The sequence below is a fragment of the Nicotiana tomentosiformis genome, chromosome 8 (genome assembly GCF_000390325.3).
Source record: "Nicotiana tomentosiformis chromosome 8, ASM39032v3, whole genome shotgun sequence".
Classification (NCBI taxonomy): domain Eukaryota; kingdom Viridiplantae; phylum Streptophyta; class Magnoliopsida; order Solanales; family Solanaceae; genus Nicotiana; species Nicotiana tomentosiformis.
In genome coordinates, this window is record NC_090819.1 from 97,987,716 (window position 1) to 98,008,834 (window position 21,119).

At 34.4% G+C, this 21,119-nt stretch overlaps 1 protein-coding gene and 3 non-coding genes across 4 annotated transcripts; all 4 read left to right on the plus strand.

Annotated features, from left to right (window-relative positions):
• Positions 1-335: 335 nt before the first annotated feature.
• On the plus strand, positions 336-531 carry LOC117273775 (U2 spliceosomal RNA). Its single transcript, XR_004503797.1, has one exon. It is a non-coding gene; the product is annotated as a U2 spliceosomal RNA (small nuclear RNA).
• A 1,337-nt stretch (positions 532-1,868) lies between these two features.
• LOC117273774 (U2 spliceosomal RNA) lies at positions 1,869-2,064 on the plus strand. Its single transcript, XR_004503796.1, has one exon. It is a non-coding gene; the product is annotated as a U2 spliceosomal RNA (small nuclear RNA).
• A 1,675-nt stretch (positions 2,065-3,739) lies between these two features.
• Positions 3,740-9,397, plus strand: LOC104084460 (uncharacterized). The gene is made up of 2 exons (XM_009588311.4): positions 3,740-5,213; positions 7,933-9,397. Exons 1-2 carry the CDS (start codon positions 3,839-3,841, stop codon positions 9,375-9,377), a joined length of 2,820 nt encoding a protein of 939 aa, XP_009586606.3. The 5' UTR covers positions 3,740-3,838; the 3' UTR covers positions 9,378-9,397.
• A 668-nt stretch (positions 9,398-10,065) lies between these two features.
• LOC117273776 (U2 spliceosomal RNA) lies at positions 10,066-10,254 on the plus strand. The gene has a single exon (XR_004503798.1). It is a non-coding gene; the product is annotated as a U2 spliceosomal RNA (small nuclear RNA).
• Positions 10,255-21,119: the final 10,865 nt, after the last annotated feature.

Below are 21,119 nucleotides of genomic sequence, written 5' to 3' on the forward strand. Positions count from 1 at the left end.
TACCGGAAAATTAAATTCCCGTCTGCTTTATAAGACATTTTATTTTAAATGAAAAAAGTACTAACTGGACAAAATAATGCCCTCTTACTGTCCTACTGTACTTCTTGTTTAAACAATATGAGGCGCAAGATGGTTTAAGGCTTTAAGCAACTAACAAAAGCTCACTCTACAGATATTAGCACAAAGTTGGCCGTGGCTTCGGAAAAATGGTTCCAGTTGTCTGCTGATACAGGAACTTTATTTGGTCTTTGCTAGTTTATTCCCACATCGAATATGGATAGCAAAATAACAGAGGGCAGCAGGTATAATTTGAGCGAGTCAAGCAGAAGAAAAATATACCTTTCTCGGCCTTTTGGCTAAGATTAAGTGTAGTATCTGTTCTTATCAGTTTAATATTTGATATGTGAGTCACCGACTCACACGATACTAACTCTATTTTTTAAAGGGGAGAGTTCACTATGATAGCTTGCTATCTGGGCTCTCAAGTATCGCCTCGGTGTTGCACTATTACCTCGGCCTGGCACACCCCACCAATTCTAGTTTAATGTAAATTTTGGAACCTTAAAACAGATGAGTGATCAGTAATTATCTTAGCGGAACTAAATGGTTGTTATGAAGAACTTAATCTTGTTTTGTACACCAAAATCAAAGAACTGGAGAATAAATTTGTCTCAATTTGGACAGCCATGTTTTCAGTAATTTTTATCCTTCTAAAATATCTAGCATAATTTGAAACAAGATAACTATTTATTAATTGGAGTACAACTTTTTGTAATAGTTAAATGATATATGAAAATTTTCTAGTAAAAGAAAAAGCTGTCCAATTCCACAAATATGAAGTGTCATATAGAGTAAAACTGAGAAAATATCTACTATTAGCCCCCATAGATTCCGCCCAGCCGCAACAGCATAAAATATCTCTTTATGAGTCTCCTTTATAACACTAACCTATGCAATTGAAAGCATTGCATAAGATTTGAAATAACAGTGTGTACCCTGTCAGAGAAAAAGAATAAAATGGTTAAGGCCAAAAGCAGACAACTGAATTCTGAGGTCGTCGTCCTCCAACAATCCTTATATCATAGGCCTGTCGAAATTTTAGTCAACTTAATAAATGACTTAGAAAAGCATCCGAACAAAAATTTATGTTGCTCAGACTCTCCGGAATTGTCGTTAGACGTGTATTGGATCCTCCAAAAGTAGTGTATTTTCGGAGGACCCAACACGGGTTCGGGTATGGCAATATTTTGAAGCGTCCATACAATATAGACAAGAAGTAGGCAGGAAAGCGCGACTACGCTTCTTCAAGTTCAGGAAGAATTGTAACTTTCGTATTTAATTATGATCTTCCACTAGAGATATTGACCTGTACTACCTGGATTCAGATATTTTACTATAATGTATGTTAACATGTACAACCTTTGTTTTCAAAGTTTACGAGCAAGCTGCATTGCGTTAAAGTAACGCAATGAAGAAAAACATGTGCACTATTTCTGATTATATATTACCAGACGCGCGCAACTGTTTGTAATCGTCATGAAACTGAGCTTACATTTAAATTTCTTTTTTTATGTCTTTTCTCGGTTTTGATTAAATTTTAAGTAAATTTATAAGCTAATTGGCTAAAAGAGAATGTACTACTGCAAAGCATAGGATTATAACTTTTATTTCATTAAAAGATTCTTATTACCATTTACAGCAGCTCAATAAGCACAGATTTATATGTAACATAGAAAAAATTTAATGCTTCCGGTTCATAATGGAAGGAACCTTATTTGGTCTTGCTAGCTTCTCCCACATCGAGAATATAAACGAAGAGAAGCAGAGAGCATCAGGTATAATTTGAACTATTCAATCTGAAGAAAAGCATACCTTTCTCGGCCTTTTGGCTAAGATCAAGTGTAGTATCTGTTCTTATCAGTTTAATATCTGATATGTGAGTCATCGACTCACACGATATTAACTTAATTTTTTAAGGGGGAGAGTCCATCATGGTAGCTTGCTATCGGGGCTTTCATGTGTCGCATTGGCGTCGCATTATTGCCTTTGCCTGGCACACCCTACCAATTCTAGTCTAATTTTACCTTTAATCTCAAGTTAACAGAATCTAGAACTGTTTTGCTATACCGGATTTTTATTGAGCATAACAAAATCAAGGTTAGTGATAAAGAACAGTCCGCCACTAATTTTACTGTTTAAGGTAAAAATCACACATTTTTTAAAAGACCTGGATTTGCTATACTATCCTTTTTCACCTACACAAAAAGCATGTAAGTCAATATGATGTACTGGTTGAAATTATAATTAGGTTTAACGTTACAAACGTACAGTCATTTAGTAGCTAAATGTTCATATACTTGAGCAAAAGTGAGACATTGTTACAAGAAACAAACTAGGCAACATAGTTTCTTGCTAAGATAAGCAAGATTCTCAAGCGCACAAGTTTGTAAAAATTGCAATAACTTCAAGCGTTACACAAGGCTTAATAAAGTAAGATCATCCATCTTTACGCAAACAATCGGTTAGATTTGTTGTTTACCTTTTCTAGCCGGTATACATAAATGATCCACTGATTATATATGATTTTACACATATTATATATGAATATTGCATATATTGTTTCTTTACCCATTTATTTTTAATTTAATCGGCTGGATGAGCGACTATAGATTAATTCTTCTTTATTAATAAAATATAAAAACTGAAACTCCAGTATTGTACCAATTCGCAAAAAGAGTGGCTCAAGTGAAAAACAGTTATACATAACATATAACAAAGAAGCAAGGACCTGTAAAAAAATTGTACGGCACACCCCCAACGGATTGATCTTGGCGGAATGTTATTATTTTTGACTGTCTTACTGAAATAAACCTATTTTTACTTGAACACCATAGTTTATCAATATTTAAAGCTTGAAATTCTTATTTGGTAGTGGAAAGTACAAGGTTAATGATCCATTATTGTTAAAATCATTTGAATGGTGATAATTTATGCTTAAATTTCTAGTTCAAACACCGATTTAATGTAAAAGAAAACTCAAAATTTCATTGTTGGACCTTAGAAAGTATTAAAAAGACAAAATAAATCTTTTTGATTTGGTGTTATTTGACTAAATTGGTGATTGAAAATTATTTGTGTTGGTATTTGGAAGTTTTGTTTCAAATTTGAGATCATTTGAAGCATATTTGGGGTGGTTTGATTGAAATTAAAGTTGCAAATTCAAAGAACACTCTGTTTAAAAGAAAAATTATGTCAATCGAATAGACTTCTATGAACAACTTAATTGATAGTGTAAATATAGAATAAACTTTACAAATTCAATAGAGAAATTCCTAAAGAGTAAAATCATGTCAACCTGGTAGACTTATAAATAACTTAATAGATAGGTAAAATAAATATAATACTATAAACTCTACCAATCCAGAAATGCCGAAGAGCAATAACTGTGTGCGGATCGGGGGTCATTTTTTATACACCGCCAATTTTAGGGACATTAAAACAAGCCCCAGGGTCATTCCTGTCAATCAACCAGGACCTATTAGGTTAAGTTGGACGAGGAGTGCAAAGCACTCATATATATATATGGGTGGATACTATATTTTGTCTGACAAGATCGAACAAAATGTATGACGTAACGATATACAGCATACTATTTGTACATATTAATCATTGCCGACTTCAACGGAAAAGGACCTTTGAGACAGTTTTCTTTCTTATATATATAAAAAAATCTCTTAGTTCTGTCCACTTTTGTTCAATTCTCATAAACTACTTCAAGTCGTTACCTTGAAGAAATTTATACAAAAGGTTGAATCCTAAACCTGTTTTTTCTTCTTCTATGGGTAGCTGTGAGAATTTACCAAACCATGAACTTATTAGCAGGTTGAAAAAAGATGAAGTAGCTATAATCATGGTTCCATTTCCAGCTCAAGGCCATCTCAACCAACTTCTCCAACTTTCTTGTTTAATCTCCTCTTATGGTCTTCCTGTCTACTATGTTGGCTCAGCTACACATAATCGTCAAGTCAGGATTCGAGCTAACGCCTTAAATCCTTTGGACATAGCCAAAATCCATTTCCATGACTTACCAACTCCTGAATTTGACTCCCCTGAACCTGACTTTAATTCCTTAAGCAAATTTCCCGTTCATCTTCAGCCATCATGGGATGCTTGTATGCTTTTGCGCGAGCCCATTGCTTCCTTCTTTCGCGATATTTCTTCAAAATCAAGACGAGTTGTTGTTCATGATTCTTTAATGTCCTACAATGTTCAGGATGTTTCGTCCTTTCCCAATGTGGAATCTTATGTATTTAATTGCATTTCAGTATTCACTTTGTACTGTTTGATATGCATAACTAAGGGAATGTCTATCCAACTTGAGGAAGAATTGCTTAAAAAGCTACCTTCCCTTCAAGGAATAGTGACAGATGAAATCAGAGAATTCGGAGCTTCTCAGAAACCGTATATGGAAATCAGATCAGGTGATATCCATAATACGAGTAAAGTAATCGAAGGCAAGTTTCTTGATTTGTTGGCACAAGTAACAAGTGAACAAAAGAAGAAACAATGGGCAATTGGACCAATTCTCCCTACTAAATTAGATCATATCTCAAAAAAGAACAATATATGTTTGGACTGGCTTAACAAACAACCTCCAAGATCAGTTCTTTATATATCATTTGGAACAACAACTTCATTTTCCTATAGAGAAATCAAGGAGCTTGCGATGGGATTAGAACAAAGCAAACAGAAGTTCATATGGGTGTTGAGAGATGCCGATAGAGGAGATATCTTTACTGGAGAAGCTAGAAAAGTTGAGCTGCCAGAAGGGTTTGAGGAAAGAGTAAAAGAGATAGGCTTAGTAGTTAGAGATTGGGCACCACAACCAGAAATCTTGGCTCATTCGTCGAGAGGCGGGTTCATGAGTCATTGCGGATGGAATTCTTGCATAGAGAGCATTACTATGGGAGTGCCAATAGCTGCTTGGCCTATGCACTCTGACCAACCAAAAAATGGATTTTTAGTAACGGAAATATTGAAAATAGGAATGCTTGTTAGGGAGTGGAGGAAACGCGAGGAGCTGGTGACTGCATCCACTATTGAGAATGTTGTGAGGAAGTTAATGGCATCAGAAGAAGGTGATGTGATTAGGAAAAGAGCAGAAGAACTAGGAGAGGCTGTAAGGCGGTCCACAGAGAAAGGGGGTGCTTCTCGTAAGGAGTTGGATTCTTTCATCGCGCATATCACAAGATAGACTCGTTTTTCACCACAATCTTGGGTGGCCATGGTTTCTAGATCGTTCTTCTTTGTTTTTCTCTTTTCAAGTATTTTGGTTACTTTCTCAATGTTCTTTAAACCTGTCAATTGTCTGGTTCTTGGCTCAGACTATTTTATATTACCTTAAATTTCTTTGATCTCGGTATGTTCAATATCTGAAGCTTTTTATGATAATCAAAAAATGACTGCTTTGTATTTCTTTCACTGAAGAGTGTAGCTTAATAGATAATTAATCTGGTTCTAACTATGTGGAATACAGGGTTGATGAGGAGAATAATCTTGTAAGCATTTATCAGTTGTTTGCATATGCTAAATTGGCTGTACCCATATGTCCTATATTGGACTCTTTTATGACAAAAGACTTGGTTCATAAATTCCTATGTGCTGTGTTGGTTTTTTCTTACTCTTCAATGATGTTTGATTCGTATGTACGCTGTACTTGGGATTAAATATATAACAATGTTGATATTTGTCCTTTAGAACATAAGACAGGAAGAAGCCTGTCATTGACAATAAGGGATGTAGAGTCCCAATTTCAGCCAGAAATCCACATGAAAAAAACAGTTTATTCTTGAAACACTGGGAAATGCAGAAGACAATTCTTAAATTAGGTGACATACTTTCATGTCTATTCTTGAAACATGGCAAGTGCAAGTGCTATGACTAGTGCTAAGTGCTAGCATGTTGTAGCACTTGATAAAGATATACAAGCATAATTTAGAGCAATAAAATCTACTCCCTCCGTTTCTTTTTATACGAAGATGTTTGATTGGACATGGTGTCTAAGAAGCAAAGAAAGACTTTTAGAACATATAATCTTAAACAAGCCATGACATTTCTGTGGCTATAAAAACATGTCATTAAGGGCGGTGGTCCTTGTCGTTAGCGTCCTCCGTACATATAGCTCTCAGAATCACTTGTTCCTTCGGAAAACTTGCCAACTTAATCAGTTTCCATAGCTATAACCTACCATTGAAAGATAAAAGTAAGCAACAACTGTAGTCATTCAAGAAGGGGAGAATTTAGTCCTTCAACTTCAACAGACTACAAAGAAAAACTAATTCATTTATTTTATTTTCGTAAATTATAAGATTTTGAAATTGGAATGATATTGTTGTAATTATGGCCAATATTTTGGCTAATGGAGTCCATCTCACATAAGCATAAGCATCTTTGCAAAGTGTAGACTTTGGTGGCAATATTCTTTGGGACCCAAAAATATTGCATTGTGTGTTGGACATCATTTGCACAAGTTGTATCTCTTCTTTTACACCTAAGAGGCCAAGACTTTTTTGCCTATAAAAAGGAAGGCCATTAGTTCATTTAGACACACCAACAAGACTTGTCTTCGATTCTTGTTTTTTCCTTTCTTCCTTTATTAAGAGTGTTTTGTATGAGAGTTAGTGTTGGGAAGCACTTGTGTGAACCCTTTCTTTGAAGTGATCTTGTAAGGTTATTCTTTTAGGGTTTTTGGGATTAATTAGAGTGTTTACTCTAATTTTGTACTCTCTTTTGTACTCTTATTGTTATAGTAAATTGCTCCTCTCCGCTTGTGGACGTAGGTCACTTTGACCGAACCACGTTAAATTTGTGTCTTCTTTATCTACTTTAATTGTCGTTGTTATCAACTTCCATTGTCTTTGTTATTGCCATTATACCGTTGTTTGGCTATATTCCGCACTACCCAAGTTCCCGATCCTAACAATTGTCATTTTTTTTTTTTGAGGAAAACATGAAATAGATAGAATTAGGACATGATGGATTCTATGGAGGAGATTGGGATGTAACAGATCAAATACCACTATGACTTAGCTTTGGGACGTTTAGATATATTATTGAGGATAACAAGTTCACTACTCATAAGATGTTGGGTCATCTGAATAGTATATGGATTAAGTTCTTTGGCATGAGTAGAAGTTCAACGAAAACAACTCAGAAAAGGGGAATATTCTTTTTCCACACTTAATAATTTGAATGTAAAGGAATCATGTTAGAACTTTGAAAAAATTACATGCACCTTCCTTATTGCATCTTTAATCCAACTTATTAGTTAAAAACATCCCCAGTAGCTATCATATTCTAGATCAGTAAATTTAAAATGCCAACATTACACTTCCAAGTTTTGTTCAAGATATGTTAAAGCCAAGTAAGATGAACAAACAGGAGTTGCACATACTGCAGCAGAATAGGTATATACTAATGGTGATGGTTTATCAGCTTTTTCATTTCAAAGATCCATATTCTTTCCGTCTAATGAAACAATTCTAATTCATTATCTACTTGCCTTAATTGCATTATTCTTGAACATGGACAAAAAATCTAGAAAGTCAAACCTGTTAACTAATGGCTGACTAGTCTTCATTAGAATCAACAATATTACTCCTTTCAAGAGGTCTTAATTTTCATTTGAATATAACATACTTAAAAGGCCCAGATCTTATATAACATTAATTTCTGATATTCTACAAATGAATCCATTAGGTATATATGTTATCTTTACATTACCTATGTGGTCAAAGCTCATTGTGATAGGTGCAAATGAGACTTTATATTATCCATAAAACCAAATTCATTTATGTAACTAGAGTTCAAAAAGATTTCCTTGTACCTATATATACACTTGTATTGTGACATATGCAAGCATGCAATTCTAAGATTTTTCTTCTCTAATACTTCTATTCCTCTTAGTTAAAAGCATACCAATGGCTGATAAATGCACTTCAAAAGTGGCTGTAGTAATGGTACCACTTCCAGCACAAGGCCATCTCAACCAATTTCTCCACCTTTCTAGGCTCATCTCCATGTACAATATCCCTGTCCATTATGTTGGAACCAATGCTCACATTCAACAAGCGAAAACTCGTGTTCATGGTTTTGATCCTCTCACAATAACAAACATTCAGTTCCATGAATTTCCAACACCTTCTTATGAAACTCCCTCGCCAAATCCTAATGCTCCTCACAAATTTCCAAGCCAGCTAATCCCTTCATTCTTTGCAGCATCCCATCTCCGCGAGCCAGTTTGCTCTCTAGCACGCGAACTTGCTAGCACGACGAATGTTAACAAAGTGGTTGTTATTTATGATAATTTGATGATTGGGGTTGTTCAAGATTTGCCTGAAATGCCAAATACTGAATGCTACTGTTTCAATCCTATCTCGGCTTTCCATAGGTATTCGTACTTTTGGGAAGTGAAAGGAAAGACTTTACTCCCTGGAACCGAACATTATGAGGACATTCCATCAGTTAAAGGCTGTTTTTCTGCAGACTTTTGGGAATATTTGAAGGCACAAGTTGTACCCTTTGTTGGTAAGATCAGCTGTGGTGAACTTTTCAATTCATCCCGTGTGATAGAAGGTTTGTACCTTGATCTAATGGCTAAAGAGTTCAATAACCCGAAGCTATGGGCTATAGGTCCATTCAATCCTGTGGTGCTAACAGAGAAGAACAAAGACTCCAGCGAACGCCACAAGTCCCTGGATTGGCTTGACAAACAAGAACATAACTCAGTTATTTTTGTGTCATTTGGAACGACTACTTCGTTGTCTAACGAAGAAATTAAAGAGATCGCGATTGGTCTAGAGGAAAGCGAGCAAAAGTTCATTTGGGTTCTTAGAGATGCTGACAAAGGAGATGTTTTTGCAAGTGAAGATAGAAAAATTCAACTGCCTGAAGGATATGAAGAGAGAATAAAAGGAAGAGGAATTATAGTAAGAGATTGGGCACCTCAATTGGAAATATTGGCACATAGTTCAACGGGTGGTTTTATGAGTCATTGCGGATGGAATTCGTGTATGGAAAGTATTTCCTTTGGAGTTCCTATTGCAGCTTGGCCAATGCATTCTGATCAGCCAAGGAATTCTCAACTTGTAACTAAGTACTTGAAAATTGGAGTTACTGTTAGGCCATGGACGCGTAGAGATGAACATGTTACATCAGAAATGGTTGAAAATACTGTGAAAACTTTGATGGATTCAACAGAGGGAGATGAGATGAGGAAAAGAGCAGCAGTTTTGAGTAATGCTATCAAGAAATCAGTGATGGATGGGGGCATGAATCGTGCTGAGATGGATTCTTTCATCGCTCACATTACTCGTTGAATTTAGATATATTGATATAACAAATATAGAAAATAATAAAATTATTCTGCTAAGAATGGTTTAGTATATGAAAATATATCAGTACTCTGTTAAGCTGGCAATGACATGGCTATCTTTGATCGTCTTTATGGTAAAATAGTGCGGAAATTTCTGTTTTAAAGATGGCAGACTTTGATGTGCCTTGCCTAGGAACTGTTCTTGTTGCTTCATATATTCAAGAATCGTACCTTGTCTTACTTAAACTATTTTATTTTATTATTATCTACAAAAAATTGAAAGAAGAATATGTGTATTGAATTGAATAGCGAAAGTAATGTACTAACCACTATATGGCCATATACATTAGCCAATGCAGTCTGAGTTTTTAAAATTTGCATGAATAACCAAGTTGCAGCTTATATGGCTAAATAAGAGTGCGTTCCTGCCTAGGATTAGAAATTGTATTTTAAATATCCTAAAGACTTCACAAGACAATTATTTACAACAGCTCAGTAAACTGTTTGCAAATACCAAAGTAGCCTCAGGGAGTAAGCACAGAGTTGGCCGTAGCTTTGAAAATATGGTACCAGTTGTCTGCTATAAAAGTAACTTCATTTGGTCTTGCTAGTGTATTCCCACATCGGGTATGGAAACGGAAACGAGCAGAGAACATCAGCTATAATTTGAGCGACTCGGGAAGAAGGAAAGCATACCTTTCTCGGCCTTTTGGCTAAGATCAAGTGTAGTATTTGTTTTTATCAGTTTAATATCTGATATATGAGTCAGTGACTTACACGATATTAACTTAATTTAAGGGGAGAGTCCACCACGGTAGCTTGCTATCGGTGTTGCACTATTACCTTGGCGTGGCACACCCCACCAATTCTAGTTCCAATATTGTGTTTGTAACTTAAGCCAGAAGAGTCATGAGCTTAACAAAACTTAATGTTTGTCGCGATCAACTTTATCTTCTTTGATAGAAGTCCTACTAAGTTGTACATTAATAGTAGTAGGAGCTCAAGATCCCATTTTAGATAATTGCGATTTTTCACTTTAAAAAACTGCTTCCTACGAAGGGAGGAAACAACCCACGGTCAATTTTGAAGCTTAATTCAAGTAATCCCTTCAAATTTATTCGTTGTATAACAATAATCCATGCATAATAGCCACGCGTAACAATCCTTTCTTTATTATTCGCCATAAACAATGCATACATTATAATTTCCAATAACTAATATGTGACCCAAATGACCCCTTAACGCATAAGCCAAATGATGCGAAGTGTCAAATTATCCTTACTATCAACAACTAAATAAGACGTGGTAGCATGAAGTTCAACGTGTTTTCTCATGTTCTTTCCTCGTGATAAGGTTAACTTCTATGTCAAGTGGGTCCTAAGTTATTACGGGTAAAATGAGGATAACGAGATTAGATAGTTTTAAAATTGTAGAAAATGACAATCTTTTTGGGACAATCGAAAACGTGACACACAAAATAAGATGGACCGGAGTATTCATTAGCCATACGGAGTTAACGTAACCACAAGAGCACAAAACAACTGCATGCAACATCGTCTTTATGAGCGGAACAATTAATCTAAACTGACGTTTATTCAATCACTTAAATTAAAAATAGTAGGTAAATATATATTATATGTATAATCATGTTTAATATGTATATAATTTATGCATACCAGTTAGAAAGTAATTAGTGATATCAGTTGGCCATTTATATAAAGATCCCAATACATAGCTATGCAATTGAAAACATAGCATAAGATTTTAAATAACAGTGTGTACCCTATCAATAGGGCTGTCTAAGGGAAGGGCACGGGTACATTAAGGGTTAAGGGTTAATTAAGGGGAGGGTAAGGGAAGAGTTTCTTAAGGGTACTTTTTTTAACGGTATTTAAGGGTAAGGGTTAAGGGTATTTTTTTGTGTACCCTACTAGTACCCCTACCGGTCCTAAGGGTGCGGTACTTAAGGGTGCGGTACTTAAGGGTTCGTTTTGGGATACTTAGGGGTAATTAAAAATTAAAAATTAAAAAAATATATATTTAAATACTAACAAGCTTTAATGGATGAAAAAAATTCAAGGCTATGAAGTGCCTTTTATTTTATTTTATTCAATGTAAATATTAGATTTCTAATACAAGTTACAAGTATTTATTTGTATTTCAACACTTGTAAAACTAAAATTACATATTTCTTTTGAACGATTTACGTAATTTTTCAATAACTTTTCGTGGCTCTTCAGTTGGAATTGGTAGCACTTGTTCATCTACGTTCCCGCCATCTCTGATTGATAGTATTTCATTATATGCATCGTCGTCTTCTAGAATTATTTCTGAAAGGCCAAAGTTTCTTCTCTCCTCTTTAATCCAATCTCTGAATAAAACAGTAATTTCCAAGGTGTCTTCTGCAAATGAGTGTCTGTGGTCTCCAAGTTAAAATCGTGTTGCACTGAAATCGCTTTCGGAAGCTACTGATGAAGCTTGAATAGTTAGCACAACTCGAGCCATTCTTGAAAGAATCGGAAATGATATATTGTTCATTCATTCTCCAATATTTTAGTAAGTCTTCATTCCCTTCATCATCGCAAATATCAATAATTCCTACAAGTAAATAAATATCAAGCTCGTTAATTTGTGACGATTGCGATTGACAATCATTTGCCGAATAACACCAAAAGATTTATTTGCAACAGTCTTTTTAAGAGGTTGAGATGATGAAGAATTAGAGGCACCACTAGTTGGTCCTAACACATTTCATTTATCTTTGGTAATAGTCATACACGATTTTAGCATTTTGTTGAATACTATCTAAACAAGTAGAAATAGTTGGTCTTTGAGTTTGTAACGACCCGACTTGTCGTTTTAAGAATTAACGCATCGTTCAGTGACTTAAGGTCTGCAATATGTATTATGATCCGCGGGTGTGATCGAGTTTGATTTACTGAAGATTCGGAATTAAATTAAAAGAACAATCCTTATTTAGAAGCTTAAATAGAAAGAGTTGATCGGAGAGTTGACTTTTGAGCAAAAGACTCCGGAATGGAATTTTGATGATGTCAATAGTTCCGTATGGTGATTATGGACTTAGGAGCATGTCCGAAAAATTATTTAGAGGTCTGTAGAGGAATTTAGCTTGAAATGGCGAAAGATGAATTTTTGGAAAGTTTGATCGGGGGGTTGACTTTTTGATATCGGGGTCGGAATCCAATTCTGGAAATTTGAATAGTTTCGTTATGTCATTTATGACTTATGTGCAAAATTTGAAGTCATTCCGGATTGATCTGATAGGTCCCGACGTCATTTGTGGAAACTTAAAATTTCAAAGTTAATTAAACTTGAATTGGGGTATGATTCGTGATTTTAACGTTGTTTGATGTTATTCGAGATTTCTACTAAGTCCGTAATATATTTTGAGACTTGTTGATATGTTCAGATGGGGTCCCGAGTGGCTCGGGTGAGTTTCGGGGTAATTTCGGACCATTTTTAGGCCATCTATAGCTGCTGATTTTTGGCTACAGCAGTGTGCTATGCGATCGTGTGGAATTGGACGTGATAGCGAAGCACAAAATGGGGGAAAATGACCAGGGAATCGCGATCGCGGAAAGTGTTTCACGATCGCATAGAGGAAATTTTCTGATGCACTGACCCGATTTTGAAAGCTTATATCTTGCAATTTATAAGGAATTTGGAGATGATCCAAAAATAAAAGTTGTATCTCTTTGTGTCTAGTTTTTAGAAAATTAAAGAAATTGTTATTTGAAGTTGTATACCAAAAGTTATAGTTGATATACTACAGGCTGTCCTGGAAGAGTTTGAAAACTGCAAAGAAGAAATTTGTGTTGCATAGAGCTGACTTTGGAAGCTTTTATATATATATATATATATATATATATATATATATATATATATATATATATATATAAGAAATTGGGAGATGACCAAAACATAAAAGTTGTAGCTCTTAGTGTCTAGTTTTCAGAAAGTTAAACTATTTATTATTTAAAATTTTATACAAAAAGTTATGACCATTATAGTATAGGCTGTCCGGAAGAAGTAGGACAAGGCTGTTGGGGAATTTGTTCTTCGCGATCGCGGGAAAATGGTCGCGATCGCATAGAGTAAAAAAGGGCTGGAAAATTTTTGTTCTTTGTGATCACGGGTGTTTTGCCGCGATCGCATAGATGAAATGACTGGGCAGTAGATTTAAGTTCTTCCATCTTTGACGATTTGGAGCTCGGGGAGAGGCGATTTTCGGGAAAGTTTCAAGAAAAATATCGGGGTAAGAGTTCATAACTCAATTTTGTTTAAATTACCCAAATCTATTGTTGTTTTTATCATTAAATTAGTGTTTTGGGTTAAAAATAGTAGAAATTTTATAGACTTTAAATTGAAGATTTAGAGGTCGATTCGTTATCGGAATTTGATAAAATTTATATGGTTGAACTCGTATCGAAATGGGTGTTCGAATTTCGTAAATATTCTGCTGGGTTCCAAGAGGCGGGCCCTGCATTGACTTTTGTTGACTTTTTAAAATAAATTTTCAAGTCGACGTTTTATTATCCGAAATTATTTTCGATGAATTTTAATAAAGTTATACAATTTATTTGGATAGATTTGAGCTGTCTGGAGGACAATTCAAGCAAGAATGCGATTTTGAAATATCGGCATAACTTTAAAAAGGTAAGTGTCTTGCTTAATCTCGAGTGGGGGAATTACCCCTTAGGCATCGAGTCTTATGTGCCATTTGTGAAATGTGAAAAGCTGAGTACGCGAGGTGACGAGTACGTACTCGGGCTTATATGTGCAAATTTTATTGGTTTAAAGTTTTAGGCATGTTTATGTATTAAATTAGATAATTGTTGGCATTAGTAAATCCTTGAATTATCACGTCTCGTTCCTTATTTGTCAAGTTTGTATTTTATATAATAAATTTGGTGTTATTGTCACTTGAATTTTATGTGAATTCCGTGTGTTTGTTGATTTGATATTTTTTTTGGAATTAAATTCATGATAGAACCCTTATCTGCAAATATTTATTAATAAGTTTAAATTGAGGAGTTAATATAATTATCAAGAATTTGGATTAATGAAGGCGTCGCCCTATACTGAGTAATTTTCACCTCTGTTGATTGTTTTGAGTTTTATTATACGTTGTGTGGAGCCTTGGGCTATTTGTTGAAAAATTTATTAATTCTACTACATATTGGAAATTTGGTTGTGGTCAGTGGAAAATTGCGATATGAATTGTTGTATTGTGTTGTGGTTTAAACACTCTCCTTGATATTATTTATGCTTCCTACCTTGCTTGTTAATGATATAAATGTGCTTGGTAAGTAAGAGTGTAATGCACGAAGGGTGATGCCATGCCATTTGATAGTGTAAAGCACGAAAGGTGATGCCGTACCATTTGAGGGTGTAAAGCACGAAGGGTGATGTCATGCCATTGAGAGTGTAAAGCACGAAGGGTGATGCCGTGCTATTTCATTTATATTATTAGGTGAGGATGAGAGTAAAAGCACGAAGGGTGATGCCGTGCAATTATTTTTTTATGTTATCATATATTCATGTCACGAAGGGTGATTCCGTGCAGGCGAGGACGAGAGACATATATTATATTGTGATATCGTTTTGTTATGTATATATTCATGCCTTTATCTTGAGATGTTATTGTGCACCTATATTTTCTATGTGACTTGTAACCGTTGTTGCTTTTTGTGTGTCTCCACTTTATTTCTTTTATTGTTATTGGCATTTCTCCCACCTAGTTGGTACTATTATATGTATGTATGGTAAGGCTGTCCAACGGGACAAGACGTCCCGTCCCGCGTCCCGTCCCGTCCCACTTAATTTTAAACGGAGTGGGCCCGTGTTAAACGGGATACGAGATGGGACGGGATGGCCATTTTGTCCCGTTTATCCCGTCCCATTTCGTCCTGTTTCGTCCCGTCCCGCGTCGCTTTTTTTTGAATTATAGCCGTTGGGCAACGGCTATAATTGCAAAAATAGTCGTTCACAACGGCCATATTTGGCTCCCACCCCTCAAAACACCCCTACTCCAAAAACAACAACCCCTACCCCCCAAACTTTTAATATAATTCCTAAGTCTATTAAATTATACTTTGACCCTATTTTCTACTATAAATACCCCAATCCTTCTTCATTGTTTCCCACAAAAATAAATTATTCTCTCTCAAATATCTTAAAACTAATCCATCTTATGCACCGTCCATTAATGAAATGATTACAAATTTTAAAAAGCATTTTTTTTCTATTCCCAAGTTTATTTAATTTCTACTATACTTAACTCATCTTTAAAATTAAGAGGTGCAAAGGGACTTGTTCGTAAAATTTATGAGAATTTAGCAAGTCAAGAAAATGAAAAACCATCTCTCGAAGAATGCCAAGCCAACATATATTCTTATGTTAGATCAATGTTTGATAAATATAAATCTATGAAAACAACATGTGGTGAAACTGCTCCTTCTACTTCTAAGTCTAGAGTAGAAGTTCTATGGGAAGATATGGATGATATAACAGGTTTTGATTCCTCTATTGATGATGAACTTGATTCTTATCTTAATCAAGGATTGGAAAGTATTAAAGGCGAAGAAGGCAACGAACAACTTTTGGCATGGTGGAGGGAGGGTGGCAAGGCTTTTCCAACACTTTCAATAATGGCCCGAGATATCCTTGCTATTCAAGCATCATCAGTAGCATCGGAGAGTGCTTTTAGCGCGGCAAGATTTCAAATCGGAGATCATAGACATTCATTATCGGAGGACAGCCTAGAGATTTCCGTATTATTCAGAGATAGGATTAATTCAGAAAGAAGAAATCTTGGTTTTAAAAAATTAACCACTAGGGAAGAAGAAGAATGCAATGAGATACTTAACACTGGGAGCGATGACGGCATGGAACTTATGGAACATCAATCAACATTGCCAATTCCAGAACAATGTCCGAGAGAAATTATAGATAAGTTACAACGAAGTTATATAGGAGCTTACAAATATTAGTATGATAATTTGTAATTGGCTACTAAGAGGCCTAGTTCAAACAGAACCCTTCCTAGAAGGTAGCTGCGTAGATTAGGTGCTCTTCAAAAGAATTATATTTGTATGTGAGATTTGAAAGTTCTATTAATAAAATAAAAGGCTCTAAGCGTTGAATTTGTTTTATGAATTGTCTTACACTCTTACTTAGTTACTTAATGGATTAAAATTATATTAAATAAATTATAACTCTATTATATATTTATAATTGCTAGAATATTTCATTACAAGTCTTTTGTTTTAATATTTTATAATTCTTTACTTTGTTTCCTAATTTTCGTTTAATTTTTAAGTTTATTAAATAAGTCAAAAAACTAGATGTTGCAAACTTTAAAAACTTAGTCATTGTCAAAAGAATATCTGTTGCCAAACTCAATGCTTAAATAATTTTTTTTTAAAATGGCACTTAAGGCCCGCGAACCCGTCCCGTCCCGTTTCGTCCCGTTCCATCCCGTTGTTAGCGGGACGGGATGGGCCTACTGTCCGTCCCGTCCTGTCCCATCCCGTTTGTTAGCGGGACGGGATGGGCCTACCATTTCGTCCCGTCCCGCCATCGTCCCGGCTAAATGTTGTCTCGTCCCGTTGGACAGCCATAATATACGGTGAGAAAGATTTAAATGCATGAAGGGTATTGCCGTGCCAATTGATTTGAATATACACACACACACACACACACACACACACACACATATATATATATATATATATATATATATATATATATATATATATATATATATATATATATATATATATATATATATATTTAGAATGAGATAAGTGCACGAAGGTATTGGCGTGCCATTTAATGTGATATGTTGAATGTATTTCTCACGCCAGGAAAGTTAAATGAGGCGTCACATGGTGACTTTTATTTGAGAGAATTATATTATAAAGATATTTACTTGAAAGAAGTATATTTGAAAGATATTTATTCGAAAGAATTATATTAGAAAGATATTTATTTGAAAGAATTATATTATAAAGATATTTACTTTAAAGAAGTATATTTGAAGAATATTTATTCGAAAGAATTATATTAGAAAGATATTTATTTGAAATAATTATATTATAAAGATATTTACTTGAAAGAATTATATTCAAAAGGTATTTACTTGAAAGAATTATATTTGAAAGATATTTACTTGAAAGAATGATATTCGGAAATATATTTATTGAAAAGGATTATATTCCAGAGATTTTTATTGAATAACTTAGATAAAAGATGTATATTCTGAAGGACCTGATTAATTGGTTGTACCTGTGTTTATTACTCATTTGAGCAATAGTTATGGTGTTCCTGTTACCTTACTGTTTAAATCACTAGTTGATTGATGTTGTTATTACTGCTATTTGTTTTCTATTATTTTGCATGCTATATTGCACAGGTTATTTGACTAGTGAGTGTCTCGACTATATCTCGTCACTACTCCTCTGAGGTTAGTCTTGATACTTACTGGGTACCGACCGTGGTTTACTCATACTACACTTCTGCACATTTTTGTGCAGAGCCAGGTATTGGAGATATCGGACTTGAGCAGAGTTAAAGAGGGATCGTAAGGATTCAAGGTAGAGCTGCTTGGTCGTCGCAGTCCCTTGGAGTCTTTTCATTTCATTGTACTGTTAGTTTTTAATCAAACAATATTGTATATTCGGTACTCGTGATCATTCCATGTATTCAGTTAGAGTTCGTGACTCAGTACTACCAGTCTTGGAAGGTTGTATATTCATGTTTGTTCCGCTGTTAGCTTTGATTATTTATTTAATTCAAAAAAAAAATATGGCTTCAAAATGTAATTGAAATCGGCTCACCTAGTCTTAGAGATTAGGTGCCATCACGACGCATGTGGTGGGATTTTGGGTCGTGACAGAGTTGGTTCTATTTCTAAATTAAAATAAATTATTTCAATAAGTGTTTTTGCACCAATAACTTTTATTTGAGGATGTAAAACAACAACAATAATGTAAATAACAGGAATAGGAGAAAAAATTAAAATTTGTCAACCTTATTTTAATAGCATCTTTATAATCTTCTTTTTGTTTATACTCAAAAAATAACATCGAAATTCCAGCTATATAAATCAACATACTAGAAATAGTTAGATAATATACCCCAGAAAATTCTTTTGTACAAAAAATGCTAGATTTAAAAAAAAAAAATATTGGGTACCGGTACAGGTGTGGTACTGGTACGGTCTTAAGGGTACTCAATCGGGTACCCTACTATTACCCTTACCCTCCCCCCCCAAATTTTTCACCCCTACCCAACCACCGGAGCGGTACAGTACAGCATCGGTATCAATACGGTTCTGTACGGGTACCGGTAATGCCGTACCATTAGACAGCCCTACCTGTCAAGAAAAAAGAAAAATTCAGGCGCGCACACATTGAAGATTGTGTCTTAAATGGTTAAGGCCTAAAGTAGAAAACTGAATTTTTGAGGTCATCCTCCTTTAAAAATCTATCATTTGCCTGACATAGAAAAGCATGGTTGATCAAAAGTTCTGCAAAGAGAGAAAAGAAAAATCTTAACAAAAATTAGGCAGGAAGGCTTTTTCTATAGTCAGAATGTCCGATACACTTCTTTCAAAAACCTACAAAGGGACTGTAACTTTTCGTTCAGTACCTTCTACTGTAATAGTTTTGTTTCTGTTTATCAATAAAAGGCTTTTCTTAGAAAAAAGAAAAGGTCCAACTAATTGAATTCTGCCATAAGAATTGTAACTTACGTACTTAATATTCTTCCTTACCAGATTTTTAGCAGTAAAATTGATGCTCTTTCTTTTCCTCTGTAAAGATATCTTATTATAATAACCTTGTGGTACCTGGATAGTCTAATACCCTCAGGCCTCATTTTTTTGCACCATAGGATTGCGTAGAAGTGTTCATAACACGCAGCGGAAGACAATAACAATCCTAGACAGAACTTTTTGTGTTTAAAATTTATTTTGCATGTCAAAGATCGGATCTAAGACGTACCTAGTGAAGAGAGTCTCGTTTTAAATTTCTCCGATAGTGTGAAGATTCTATACGTATCCACACCGAGACTGATCCTTACTATCAACTCTTTGATCAATAAAATCCGGCGAACAAATTGAATGAAAATATTGTGTTGAAATTTTTCTCAAAAATCTCAACTCATAGGTAGAAGAACAAGAAATAATTTTCTTGTACTAGTATTTTCTATCTTAGCTTTGTATTGCATTATTACTTTCTCAAAACAATTTCCTTCTCAAGAATAACTCTCTTGGTTTTTACATGACTTTACAATATGTATAAGATCTATATCTTCCTTATTCTTAATTAGGACTCACACATATATATACACATAATTTTCATTGAAAAATACAAATCGCATGCTTTTATGGTAAATATTTAAAAAATATGTAACTCATTTATGGAATTCAATTCTAAATTGAATTCTACAATTTAGTCATACTTTTAAAATAAAAATATGTAACTCATTTATGAAATTCAATTCTAAATTGAATTCTATAACTTAGTCAACATTTTAAAATAAAAACATGTAACTCATTTATGGAATTCAATTCTAAATTGAATTCTACAATTTAGTCATACTTTTAAAATAAAAACATGTAACTCATTTATGGAATTCAATTCTAAATTGAATTCTACAACTTAATCAACATTTTAAAATAAAAACATGTAACTCATTTATGGAATTCATATACACAAATATTTATTATAATTACCAAGTATATATATATATATATATATATATATATATATATATATATATATATATATATATATACAAATTCTATTTCGGATTCCATGGCTATTTGTGATTTCTCATAATCAGAACTTTGTATAGCCTCTTCGTAGGTCTTAGGGTCATCATCATTATGATCAACCTCATTTGATACATCATCTTGTACTATTAGATTTAATCTAGTTGGTACATGACGTTCTCGTGTAGACCTTCTAAAAGGTGTTTGTACAACTTGTTCACCTTGTGTTGGATTTGGTTGTTGTTCAATTTGGTTTGGAACTGGTTCATTAACCTATTCTTGAACTACATTTAGTTCTTGAACTTCAACCGTTGAAGATGGCAACTTCCTTGTCAACTTCAAAATATCCAATACAGGTTCTTCAACTTGTGTCTCATAATCTTGATTTTGTGTTGATTCATTAGTTTCTTGAACTTCATCAAGTTCTATTTCTCCACTATAATTTTCTTCCAAAAGAAATTTCCTTTCCAAAAAGGTTGCTCCTCTAGCCACAAACACGTTATAGTCAGAAGGGTGATAGAAATAATATCTCATTGTTTCTTTGGGATACTCAGTGAACCTACACTTATCAGATCTTGAGTCAAGTTTAGTAGATTGCAGTCTCTTAACATAAGCTGGACAACCCCAAACTTTAATATGCTTGAGGTTAGGCTTACGTCCTTTCCATATCCCATATGGTGTTGTAGAGATTGACTTAGTGGGAACTTTTATTAAGGAAGTATGTTGCTGCTTCCAAAGCATATCCCCATAAATTTATTGAAAGATCAGTGAACCCCATCATAGATCTCACCATATCTAATAAGGTTTGATTTCTCCTTTCAGACACACCATTGTATTGTGGTGTTCTTGGATGTGTCTAATGTGAGAGAATCACATTCTCTTTGAGATACTTAGTAAGATTTTCAATAAGATATTCTTCACCTCTGTCGACCTTAGTACTTTGAT